Source organism: Phaseolus vulgaris, chromosome 4, assembly GCF_051622355.1.
Source record: "Phaseolus vulgaris cultivar YP4 chromosome 4, ASM5162235v1, whole genome shotgun sequence".
NCBI lineage: Eukaryota > Viridiplantae > Streptophyta > Magnoliopsida > Fabales > Fabaceae > Phaseolus > Phaseolus vulgaris.
In genome coordinates, this window is record NC_143501.1 from 49,313,974 (window position 1) to 49,327,558 (window position 13,585).

At 29.2% G+C, this 13,585-nt stretch overlaps 2 protein-coding genes across 2 annotated transcripts; one reads left to right on the forward strand and one right to left on the reverse strand.

Moving 5' to 3' along the window:
• The first annotated feature begins 6,593 nt into the window (after positions 1–6,593).
• LOC137838085 (uncharacterized) lies at positions 6,594–9,306 on the forward strand. Its single transcript, XM_068647311.2, has 8 exons — positions 6,594–7,033; positions 7,175–7,257; positions 7,651–7,798; positions 8,192–8,291; positions 8,424–8,460; positions 8,627–8,787; positions 8,898–8,962; positions 9,080–9,306. The coding sequence occupies exons 1-8, from the start codon at positions 6,944–6,946 to the stop codon at positions 9,164–9,166; spliced, it is 771 nt and encodes a 256-aa protein (XP_068503412.2). The 5' UTR covers positions 6,594–6,943; the 3' UTR covers positions 9,167–9,306.
• Positions 9,307–9,314: 8 nt separating this feature from the next.
• LOC137838084 (rho guanine nucleotide exchange factor 8) lies at positions 9,315–13,041 on the reverse strand. The gene is made up of 7 exons (XM_068647308.2): positions 11,927–13,041; positions 11,625–11,741; positions 11,189–11,343; positions 11,019–11,093; positions 10,655–10,930; positions 10,229–10,549; positions 9,315–10,136 (listed from the first exon to the last, which is right to left on the reverse strand). Exons 1-7 carry the CDS (start codon positions 12,195–12,197, stop codon positions 9,699–9,701), a joined length of 1,653 nt encoding a protein of 550 aa, XP_068503409.2. The 5' UTR covers positions 12,198–13,041; the 3' UTR covers positions 9,315–9,698.
• Between the last annotated feature and the right edge of the window lie 544 nt (positions 13,042–13,585).

A 13,585-nucleotide genomic window follows, 5' to 3' on the forward strand; every position in this document is an offset into this window, starting at 1 on the left:
TCTCAATAAAAGAAAAAAAAACATTTTTAATTTTAAGAATATAAATACTAAATTGGTCGGAAGTGATGATCCGATAACATTTGATATTAAAAATGTCCGTATAAAAATCTTAAAATAATAAAAAATATACAATAAATTAAATTCTTTATAATAATACTTTTTTTTATTGATAATAAAAAATCCAATAAATATGAACCACTTCAGAAGTGGTTCAACCCGTATAAAAAAAACTCAAGTCAACTTATTTAACTGGACTTTGAGATCCAATCTAAAAAAACAAACCCTTAAAAGAAACATCAACAAATCGTCTTCATACAGACTAGAGGATCAAGACACCAGTCAGAAAAAGAGAAAAGCATAATGTGAGACTTGATAGTGACCACGACCAAGCCTTTAATTGAACTAAGGCAAAAAGTTTTGAAACGTATTTATCAGTCTGAACTGGAAAAAATTAAAAAAAAATATTGTAAGATACAAATTACACTACATAATAATATATGTTAAATATAATTTATTAATAATATAACTTATTATACATAATATAGATAAAATATTAGACCAAAGTAATATTTAACTTCACCTAAATATTATATATTTACTTGAGCGTGATAACCTTTTAAAAATACACTACACCAAAAATCAAATCTGAACACAAGAAAAAGGAGAAAAAAAGAAAAATCAATTGTACAAACACTCTGTAGGCCCAAGTTGATAAATATTTCATGTTTCATCTTGGTTTTATAATAAATTAAAAAATAGTATACACTTTATAGAAAAGATATGTGATCATAATAACACTAACCATCGAGATCATCTTTTTATATTTATAAATTTTAATAAATAAAAATACATATATTAAAAAAATGTGTTGCACATGGTTTTAGCGCACTTCCACATAGATTTGACTTCACTGACCAAATCTCAAAAATGTGTTCCGTAAAAAATAAAAATTAGAAAAATACGTGATAAATAATTTTAATATCTTATTTTAAGTAATAATGATTTTCTAACATTCGAACCCTCTTAACATGATTAATCACAATTAAGTATTAGTAATAAATTGTGGTAACTGTCAATTTCAAAAGTAAACATATTTTAATAAGTATTAATGTTAAAAAGAAAAAGTGGGTATGATTCTCTTTCAAGATTCCACATAACCTAAATAAATATGTATTAATTAACTAACACTGTCACACTCAGATTAGTATTTAAATAAAAAAAAAAACTTATGCATGTGATATGGCCAAATCAAGTTGTTTCTCTAGGTTTAATTAATTCACAATTTTAATTAAAATATGTACTTTGAGAAAAGTATCATTATATAAAGAATAAAATTTATTAGAACTTATTTTTTAAATAAAATATTATATTATAATAAAATAATAATTTAGTTAAATGTCAAATGAATATAATCGATATTAAGTTATCATTGCTTCTCGTAAATTTATTATTATGTACTTGTTAATTTTTTATCTTTTCTTTTCATATAATCTTGTATTTTTTCGGGAATAGAGATTATAAAAATTAGTTTAGATAAGTTTTAATTGAAAAATGTGTGTGAGAAAATTGATATGGTTTTATTGTTAAATGAAGGTTATTTAGATTAGAGTTAATTATGGATATAAAATTATAGAGTGTGAATATGCAGTTGGAAAATGTTAATGGTTGGAAAAGTTAAAAGCATGGTTAGTGTGGTGGTTGTTAGAACAATAATAATAAATTTAAAATAAAGTTATATAAAATAATTAAGGTTAAGACATGTCATAAATATTAAGGTTAAGACACGTCATAAATAAGTGTACCTTAAACTCAACATTTTAAAATTTTAATAATTTATTTATTAAAATTTATATACAGATTCTACTTTTAAGTTTAATTTTCTTTTAAAATAAGATTTGAATTTAATTCAATTTCATTATATTTATATTTATCTATATATTATATTTTGTTTGTACTGTATATGTAAGATCTTTAATATATTTTTTTATATATATAATTTCAATTACTATCATATGTAATTCACATATAGATACTTTTTAGGTAACAATTATCTATGCTAAATTTATTTTTTTCATATATAACTTTATTTTACTTACGAATTTTTTTTATTATCTACGAATTTTTGCAGTAATAACTTTGTAATGGTGTTTCATTTTAATTTTATGAAAAAAATTGTTATGCCAGCCAATGAATTGATTACTTGTTAAAAGAAATATTTTTTTTAAAAGATAGTTAAAAGTTATTTATCATCTATTAAATGTTCGATCTCATTTTTAGTTAGATAAGGGCTTATTCATTGTTTTGTGTGAAGCTTATCGTTTGTTTTTGGTAAAATATAGTTTTATTTCTTTAAAAAATTAAAATTGGTTTCAGTCTTTTTTATTTTTCAAAGAAATTAAATCCAAACTTAAAAAATAGATTTAAAGGAGAAAAAAAATATTTTGCGATTTTTTGTTGTTCTATTTAGAAAACATTAATATTATTAGTGGGAATATGTATATTATAGCATTCATGTGTCTATATTTTTTTATGATAATAGAAAACAAAGGTTAACACGGTTAAAATAAAGCAACTATCGTAAAATTAGTTATTCAAAAGTTAAGGATAAGATATTAAGAAAGTGTATAAAAAAATAATTATTATATGACTTGAAGTTTTTTTATAAGTAAATTTTAAAATAAATAAAAATAAAATTTTATATATTTTTTTTCATTTTATTAGAAGTTATTATTCCAGTATCCTCAGACAATTAAAGAGTTGATGTTTCTCTTTCAACTCACCGAAGACAATTTCTTGACAAAATTCTGAAATTCAAAATTGACAATACCATAAATTAAATTCTTCACTTTAATTAATAGTTTAATTTCTACCAAATAAAAGTCATTTTCACTCTAAAATTTATTAGTAAAATAAATATGTATTCATTAACTAAAAGACTGACACACTCCGATTAGCATTTAAACAAAAAAAAAAATGCATGTGACATGGCCAAATCACGTTGTTTGTCTAGGTTTAATTAATTCACAATTTAAATTAAAATATTTTAAAATATATACTTTAAAAGTATCATTATATAAAAAATAAAATTTATTTAACATCAAAGAAAAATAATTATTCTACAGCCTGATTTTTAAAATAAAATGTTATATTATAATAAAATAATAATTTATTTAAGTATCGAAATGTAATTAGTATTAAGGTATCATTATTTTATTCAATTTTTTGTGTGTGTAATATTTTATCATTATATACTTGCTAATATCTTTTGAGGCTTTTTCACATAATCTTTAATTTTTTCTGGAATAGAGATTACAAAATTAGTTTAGATAAGTTTTAATTGAAAAATGTGTTTGAGAAAATTAATATGGTTCTATTGTTAAATGAAGGTTATTTAGATTAGAGTTAATTATGGATATATGATTATAGAATGTGAATATGCAGTTGGAAAAAGAGTTTGAGAGGGTTGTTGTTGTTGTTAATGGTTGAAAAAGTTAAAAGCATGGTTAGTGTGGTTGGAATTTGAGGATCTTTGCATAAATTTAAGATAGTGGTTGTTAGAACAACAATAAACTAAACTAGAGAAAACAAAAATAGATGAATGAATAGATAAAAATTGATTGAGATTCCATTTCCTCATATAAATTAAATAAGGATATAATTTTTATTTTATAAATAATTTTGTAAAAATGCAATAGATTTAAAATCTTTATTGTTGATGATGTGCATTAAAAAAATTATTGGAAAAGAAAATAAATTATTTTCGTACCAACATTAGTTTTTCATATGAAATGATAAAAATATCTTTATTTTTTATTATCAATCAGAGCTTGTATATTGAAGTAGGTTGTGAATATATTATTCTTCTTCTTTATTATCATCTTTATTTCAACCATCTCATCCAAACCCAATTACCCTTATCTTCTCACTTCATTTGCTTTGTCTTGGAGAGAATGTTTATAACTACGATGATTAATCAAAGAAAAAGATGATGTTTCGATTATACAAAATGTTGATGATAGAAGAAATTATTAAATATGTTTTTCGTCCATGTATTATAACATGAAATTGATTTTTATTTCTGGTATAAACTTTAAATTATTCAGGTACTTGCAGTATGAAAATGATTGAAATAAGTCATTTTGTATATGAAATCGGTTCAATTTGAAGTTTCACTCCATCAACCCATTAGAAATAGTTACACTAGTATCAATTTGTAATCAAAACAACAACAATTTTTTTTAAAAAAAAACTATCAATCTTTAAAAAAAACTAACAATCATCTACAAATAGATTAATGGATGGTCTAAGATTTAGATTAAAGACAAAAACGAATTTCATATTATAAAACTGAAAAGAAAAAACATATTTAAAAAAAAAAGTTTTTTAGGGTGAAAAACTTAATTGATAGAAAATGTTTATTAGTTTGAGAATTTGACTTGAGGGATGAGAGTTGTGATGCATTATGTTTGATAGGTAGTTGAAGGGAATGTGAAATGTGGTTTCTTCAAAATTAAATAGGAAATTTGGATGAGTGGACCCAATGGAAGAAAGTGGCTGGTCAAGTCTCATTTCCCTCAACAAACTTCTACATCACTATGTATTTAATATTATATCATTTTTAAATATTTCATTGTGTTGTGTCATAAATAAACTTAAAAGGAAGAAAGTGTTATGAATTGTAGAATCTAATTTTTTTTTATGAAAAATTATTATTGAATTACTCAATTTAAACTTTTTAAAAAAAATATTTATAGATTATACAATCTAAAGTTTTTTCATAAAAAAATCAAATTGTATAATTCAGAAGTAAAAAAAACATTAGATTATATAATTTAAAAGTCAAAACAATTTTTGAATTATATAAAAAAATACTTCTATGTACACCTGAAAGCCTTTTTATTCATAAACCAAAAGTGCAAAGAACAGATTTTTTTATATATATATTTATAAGGCTGCAAAAGAAAATTATGAAGGTGCAAAAAATAATCCTCCTATGAAAGAAGTAAGGGTGTTTCTTCTTGCAACCCTACATTCTTCGAAATATTAAAATTACCCTTGACAATTTTAGATAATTTCAAAATAGGAGTGTTCTATAAGTAAAAATGTTTATGGAATAAAAAATCTAAAAGACGAAAAAATCATTAAGAAATATCTTTTCCAGAACATATCTTTTTGATTTTCAAAAATAATAAATCTGGATTCATAAAATGTGTTTTTGAAAAGTATGTTTTGGAAACATTTAAGAAGAAAGAGTCTTTTCCAGAAATGATGGGGTGTAGGAAGAAACACGCAAGAAATAATAGCCCCACCTTCTTCCCCATGATGAGCCCAATTCCTCACCCAATGGCCCAACTCATTCTTCAAGCAAACCTAACCAATTTGAAGAAAAACTTTTCACTAAGTGAGAGGAATTTTTTTAAGGAGTGTAAAAGTATTATTTTTTATTACCACAGTGAAAAGTACTGTTACTGAATGTATATTTTTTATGAGTGGAGGTAGTAAATGTAAGGTGCAAACACCAATCAAAATAAAGAACTATATTTTAAATTAAAATTTTCTGTTTTATTTCTTTTGTATTCTTCTATAATTGCTCTAGTGCAATCCTACCCCAAACAATATATATGTATGACTTTTTCTATAAATTTAGGGAAATGAAAATAAAATTTATATTTCCCTATTTTGATTTATTTTGACTATTTGTATTTTATTAAATGCATTGAACATTATTAAAATTGATTTTCAAAATAAGGTTGAAAACAGCATTAATATGTATGTTTTCTTTAAAAGTCAAAATATGAAATGAATGATTATGATTTACTCTTCCACACCAACCCATTCAAGTTTTCTCTTCTCATTGGCATTCAAATAATTAAATCAAAACCTTCATTAAAAAACTTTTTCATGATGCACATGCTGCTGGAAGTATAAATAAAACTAAAAACTTTCATTGTAGAAAGTGGAAAAAAAAAACTCCCTATAGTCTCTGAGTTGATTTTAAGAACAGCATTTCATGCACTGCACATGGTTGCTAGCTTTCTGTGTGGTGGTCAATGTTGTGAGAAGCAAGTAAAAACCATGTTCATCACCATATACTGTCGTCTAGAAAACACTTGAATATTAAAATCAAGTAAAAGTCATTTTCACTGTGAAATTTATAAATTAGAATTAATTTGGACACATTTCAAGAACTTTTATCAATTCAAAAATCCAACTTCAAAACAAATATCTTTTAGTCATTTGCTTAATTGAGACACTTGTCACTCTGTCATTTCTTCAATGAGTGGCATCCTTTACAAATGTGCCTGCCCATCACATCAACCCTTTGCATAGTTGGGTGTGCCATTTATCTCAAACCTAATCTGAAAAATCTCAACCATTTATGAGCCATTTTGTTTTATATATATATATATATATATATATATATATATATATATATATATATATATGAGATGGTACAGATGTAAATGCAACATTACCTTGTCCTTTATCAAAAGAATTTTAGAAGATAATCCAAATCAGTAGTTCTAAGCTTCAATGTTTTGTTCAGTCAATTTTCAAAAGGGTATAAAATAAAATGTGTAATGGAAGTACTAGTGTAGTGTCAGCCATAACAATGCCTTTTAACATAAAAGCTCAACAAAAGAGAAAAAACAGAATGTCACGGGACTGAAACTGTTGTTTGTCACGTTCCACCATATGTTTTGTTCTTGCTAATCAGCTCTTTAATGATTTTTGTTTGTTTCAACATGGCACAACACAAACCTAGATTACTGACATGAGTCCTCTTCGTCACTTCCTTATAAGATGCACACAAATAAGCCATGTTGTTTAGTCATATACACATCCACAGCTCTCATTCTGCATAAGGAAAAGATAAGGAACTCCCAAGCATTATTTTCACAGCTTAAACTCTTGTTTGTTCCTCTGAATCAGCAGCAAGAGGATGGAGGTGAGTTTCAAGTCTCCTTGCCTTGATAAACCAGAAGCTGATGCTGAAGTAGAAGAAGACATGCGCTTTCAAAAGTCTTTTCAGGTACTTGTGTTTCTCTATCTATCTATCTATCTATCTATCTATCTATCTATCTATCCATCTACATACATGCAGAAGTAATGTGCTGTATGTATTTCTACAGTCTGTTAATGAAGTTCCATGTTTTGGTTATGGTGGTTGTAGGAACTAAGAGGGCTGCAGTCTCAGCTGCACCATGCTGCAGATTATTGTGAAACAACTTTCTTGAAAAGTGAAGCTAAGAGAGAGTGAGTTCCTCTATACCTATATGAATGTTATTTTCTGCCTTTTGCTTTAGCCTTGTGTTTTTATCTTTGACAGTTTGCTATGAGGTTCAAGATTCATTTCTCCCTTGCTATGGTGGTCCATGTGTACATGGCAAGATTTTAGTCATTAATTTTTTTTCTCTTTGTTTTGAATAATTTACAAACATTTGTGATATCTGAGCGAGATTTTACTTAATTTAACCTTGTAAAAATGATTTATTAGTTGATATTTGCATGTATCTATATACTCTATTTTTTTCATATCCCTCCACAACTGGGTTTTTAAACATGTTCTGTTATACATCATTTTCATTTCTAATTTTGTTAGAGTTTGTTCTGTGACCCTTGACTGAGTGGAATTTGTGTACATTGCAGTGTGATGGAAAACACAAAAGAATACATATGCAGGGCCATAGTCACTGTAGTTGATCATCTCGGAAACGTCTCAGCTACTCTTGAAGGCCTTATTTCTCAAACAAATGCATTTTCTGAGGCTGAGTCACGAATCCAGTGCCTCAAACAAGTTAGTATTCTTACTTTGCACTTGTTCAAAATATACATTACAGCATGTTATCTAAAAATTAGAATTTACATAGAAAACAGAACAATGATGTTCTCAAATTTGTAACATTAAACAACTTATACATGCTAGCTAATAGTTTGTTTATTTTGCTGATTGATTTATGTTTGTTTGAAAAAAGTAACTTGTTATTCGCAGAATATCTTACACATCAGTGATGAAAAATGTATGATCACAAATTTGATAATAGATTACTAGTTTCCATAGAAAAAGTACAAAACTAATGTAAGAATATCATTGCCATAAAATATATGTTACAATGGAGAAGAAAAAGACATAAAACTTTAACATATGTAGCAAATCCTTAACAGTTACTTGAATGGACCTTTTCAACAGAGACTTTTCTCGTGTGAACAATATGCTGATAAGCTTGAGCTCACAAAAATGAGATGGAGGGAGAAAGTGCCAAGATTCCATTCTCGATATTTATCTTCACGTAAAGATTTGATGCACATCTTTATTCTTTTGAAAGGGACAAAAGTGTTTCTAATCAAGTACATTATATTGTCAGTCCATTAATGTTTTTCCATTTATTTGTTGTTGTTTTTTACCTTCTTTCTATGAACAGCACCCATCCTAGAGAGATCAAGCAGTGAGAGATTAAGGTACTCATTCCTCAATACCCTCATGAATCTGACAATAGTTAATGTCTGAACTGAACACATGTTTTCTAATTGTCAGAACCAAGGATATGACATTCTCATCATGAAAATGAACTATATTTTACATTTCACTTTGGTCTTCAATATATTCTTATTTTATCCAATGCAGTGATTCTAAAACCAAAGATCCCTCAAAAGTAGAAGATAAACACATACTAGATAAGCAGGAGGAATTGCCACTTTTCTTGTACACCCAAAAGCCATATGCAGATAAGAATTTGAAGCCAACCAATGTTACTACATTGAACAAACATAGCAATTTGACGATGGGTACAACATCATGTTCTTCTAATGTGAAAAGTGTAATATTTTGTTATTCTACACGGCTTTCTTTTTAGTTGCATCTCTAACACAATTTTCTTTCCATTCTAAAACTATAGTGGTACCTGTTCGGGACGGTTTATCAGTCTTAACAAAAGTTTCAAATCCTACATTTCATTTTCAAGTGAGTTTGTTTTCTATACTCTAACCTGTTTCATGTTCAAGGTGCATGTTACCTAATAAATTGGTTTTTATGAGTCATAGATTTGTAGTTGTGAAAGGCTTTTATTTTCTTTTGTAGGGTTCCCAGAAGGTTGCACGCAATAGAAGATCCTTGCATGGCAGTGACATCTTATGGCTCATACGGCGTACTAAACGAATCCAATGAAAAACTATATTGATTGTAATTCAAGTGCTACTAGCCTTAAGTACTCATGGGGCAGTTCAATGCAAGTTATGATTCCAGAACCAAACATTATTTGCAAATAGTTATATATTGAGGCACTTTGAAAGTAGTTAGTTTTAGAATTTTGGTAGCAAAAATCATCATGGTTATAATGATTTAGTTTCAGGCTTTTAGCACAAGTGAATTTTCATACTTTTTGAACTTGAACTTTTGAACATAACCAGGATTCAGGTACCAATAAACTGCAAATTGGGTTCCAATTAAGGGTGAAGATTTCAACGGTGATTTTACCAGGACTATGAATCTTCCACTATTTTGAAGTAAAGATATAAATAATTTACAACTAAGTCTGAGTTACATAATGTACAAGCGGGTTATAATAAGAAGCATAAGAAGGATCATACTCCTGCATAACCAAAGCCTCGATGAGTGTTTATACAATAGCTTCCCTTTTAATGTGTTCCAATATTTCTAATATTTCTTTTCCCTACCCCATTCCAATTTGTTATTGATATTAATGTCGAGCTATGGGAGCTTTTAAAGCATTCAAATACTCAAGTTTCTCCAAATAGTAAGATTTCTGAGGGGCTGCACAATTAGGAGATTTAGTTGCATTCTTTTCATCTTTTTCGTCCACATACTCATCAAAATCTCCTGTGGAGTTCCTTGTGTCCAACTCCTCCTTGATTGAACTCCAACCCATGAAGTCTGAGAGAGTCATTGAAGGTGGTGTCTCTGAAGAGTGAAAGTTCATATTTTCATCCAGAGAGTTTGGTGAAGTCTTCCCAGACACTGGTAAAGAATCCAATGAAATCCTTCTGCTGCTCATTACCAATGAAGGGTTCTTTGCCACTGAATCAGCATACAAGACATCCTCAATCCTAGACAAAACTGTGTAAGCCAGGCTTTCTATAACTCTTGAGTAGCTCTCTAGGATGGCTTGTCCCACATCCTGTGCTCATTGTGAAAGCATTCAAAGTTTGTTAGTGATCATCTAGACATAATATTGTAACATGAACAAACTAGTTGCAGTGTTGTTTTCACCTTGTTGTATTGTATTTTGCTAATGTCAAGTGAAGATTGTGGAAGTCCTGGGAACTGATGTTTGAGCATCAGCAATATGGTCTCAGCTCTCTCCTCAAAGAGTTCCCTCTTCTCTATGCTCACTGCTGAACTCCAGGAAGACTTACTATCCTTGTTGGTCATCTTCCTTCTCCATATCACAATGGAAGCTTCCATCCTATTCTTGAGGTCAAGCACCTTATGTTCTGTGGACATGTCCATTGTTGAGAGAAATTGCCCAGGATCAAAATATTCCACTGTAATGCTCTTGTAGATTGATTCACCAAGGCTTTCTCTACCATTCTGACAAAGACATGAAGGAGAAGAAGATTGACCCCAGTTCCAAGTTTTGAGTGCTAATGAAATTATTAAGCCAATTAGAGATTCGTTTTGGTTTAATTATATTACCTTGGGGAGAGATTCAATATAGTTTTCAGGGATGGCCATTTCTGATAGTATTTGAGCATTTATTGCCATGGCTGCTTTAAGCACTTGGTTAACATTGTCCTTCTGGAAATGTATCCATTTTCCGGCCCCTTCAGACAGCCCTGTTGGGGAAACTTTAACTATTGGTAGCCACCATTTGTCACTCCTCCTTAGGCTGTTAGAGTTAGCCTCAGAATCCTCATCATTTTTAGAGACATACCAGAACTCATCTTGATCTCTAAAGTTGTGTAAGGTGTCCTGTTTCATCCATATCCAATTAGTCTCGAGTGTGAAGTGAAGTGAAGCCATTTGAATAAAGTGATTCAGATAAGATTTAACAACTTACAATGAGCATTGCATCAAGCTTGCGCAAGGCAGGGATGTTCATGAGCAGATCAATTCTTTGCCGAGTAGTCATGATCTGCACAATATCATAACATATTGCTTTATAGTTAGTAATATGTTAGTCTTAAATTTGGAGGGGTAAGAAGGTAGAGACATAATAAGGTTGCATACCTCCATGCTTGATCCATCCTTAGCTATTTGTTGTGATGGAGCAAATTCAACAATATGATCAGTGACAGATAGAAGCCACTCAATTTCTTTTCTCCACCTTGACTTTCTGTCTGCGGACATTGGCTCCAGCTTTGATATTTCTCCAAAAACAGATGCTGCATTGCATCAGAAACAAGCAAATTATTGACTGCAAATTTCACTGAGACTTGAGAGAACAAATTTCAGTCAGTCACACTTTAAATATTCATGTGTTTGAATTTGAATTGAGATGACTACAGTATCGATTAGTTATATATACATAAATCAAACCCCATGATTTAAATCACACTTCCTCTTCTGGAAAAGTGGAAACCATTTCAATCCCCTTACAAGCTCTTAGGAACTATAAAATACTCAACTGACACACATTGATTGGAGGTAAAAAAAAGGCATATACCAGCCAGGTTTGTTATGGCATTTGATAGGGCCAATGCTGAAGAAACACCATTCCCTGCACCTGACATGTCTTCTCCTAAAAGCAACTTAGCAAACCTTTCCTTCATCAAGTCAGCGTCTGAAATAAAAGTACAAAAAAAGGCTTTTTAGCAATTTATGCCTAGTGTTCTTGATCTTCTTATAACTACTAACAAACACTTTATGATTTCATTTCATCACTTTGAGGGTGATCATATTAATTTAACTGTTATCTGAAATCCAGCACAATATTGACTTGCATTAAAGTAGGAAGATCAAATATACCTGTTGGTTTCTTTGGAGGCATTCTAGGTACTTCAACTCCCAAGCTTGCTGCTGGACTATGATCGCTATTTGGGACATGAAACTCCAAGGAGTGATTAAATGAGCTCCTAGAGTCAAGGCTTTTTGAGTATATCCTCCCACTTTCACATGCTTCATCATGATCCTTATCACCTAAACCATGACCATGTTTCCCTGAATTCTCAAACATCCTTCTGAAATGAAAAGATTTGGATTTCTGCATGCTGCTTCGGTGATGAAAAGCTCGAACCATCGTTGATCCGACCTTCTTTGAGTGTCACACTGTTACCTTTGTTTTTTAAAAAAAAAAACAAAGGAACAAGTAGTTGGAAGGTGAAATGTTGGCCTTGAAGCTATGTTTGTTGTGTTCCCTCTTCTTGATGTTTATTTCCTTCAAAGTACTATTTGAGGAAAAAGAACCCCTTCTATAGAAAACTTATGTCAAAGAATGTCAGCAGAGAAACTTAAGAGAAAATGAATAACTTGATGTTGTTTCATAGAATTGTGGTGTTCATGTTTTGAAGCAGATAATAGCAGTAATCTGTTGAGTTTGTTTCTGAATGAACGGATGAGAGGTTCATACTTCCATTGATTTCCATAAATGACAAGCAGAATCATCAATCTAACAATAGCTGTTTATTTCCATACTCTATTTCTCTGCCACCCCTTATAGAAACTGTTCTTGATCAACAAAACCAGTGCCAAAAATACAAAAACAAATTGAAGGAAAAGAAGTTCAATGAGTGAATGGATGAAGAAAATTGAATAGAACAGAATTTAGACAAATACATTGAATGGTTGACAATTTTTCTGTTAATTTGAAAAGAAATTTGGATTGATTTACGGAGAGCAACAAAATGTCTATAATTAGAACAGAACAAACTTAGCTACTATGCATATGATGATAGGGCTCCATTATCGTTCTCTTTGTTCACCACATGCAATTCTTCATCATTTTTAGTGCTACATGTGCTGTTATAGTAGGGTTAAACTGTTCATGAAAAATATTTTTACAAGTTCTAAGTAAAAGAGAGATATCATAGAATAGTAAGATGGAATTATAATATGAAATTAAGAGTTTAGATACTCGTGTAATTAAAATCTGACTCATCATTTATCGGGTTTAGGTACATTCAATGATTCGCTCGTATTTGAACCGTATATTAATAAATTATTTTATAATAATTAAACTATGTATAAGATATATCATTAAAATTGCAATCTCAGTTGTAGTTTTGTAATGTTAAATAATATTCTTTTGGAATTTAGAGGTGGATAATGGTTTTGTCTTTAAAAGGCACTTCGAAAAGATTAAGGAAAGAATATGTATTTCTTTTATAAAAATGCTTTCATGTTAGACATGATTATGCAACTTGACATTTCAGGTAGGTTGACACCTCAAGTAACAATAATCATCTGCCTCCCATGAAAAAAATATTATTAAAAAAACTCATATGTTAATAAAAACGATACATAGGTAAACTATAACATATTCATAAAGAATTCTAATAACATACTAGATGGAAACCTATTATACCAATGAAATGATTCTCTATGAATAAATCATAAATTAGCCAACTCATCAAAATATGTTTTTAAATTGTTCTTGACCTTAATTTGTCAACAAAGTGAGACTATTGA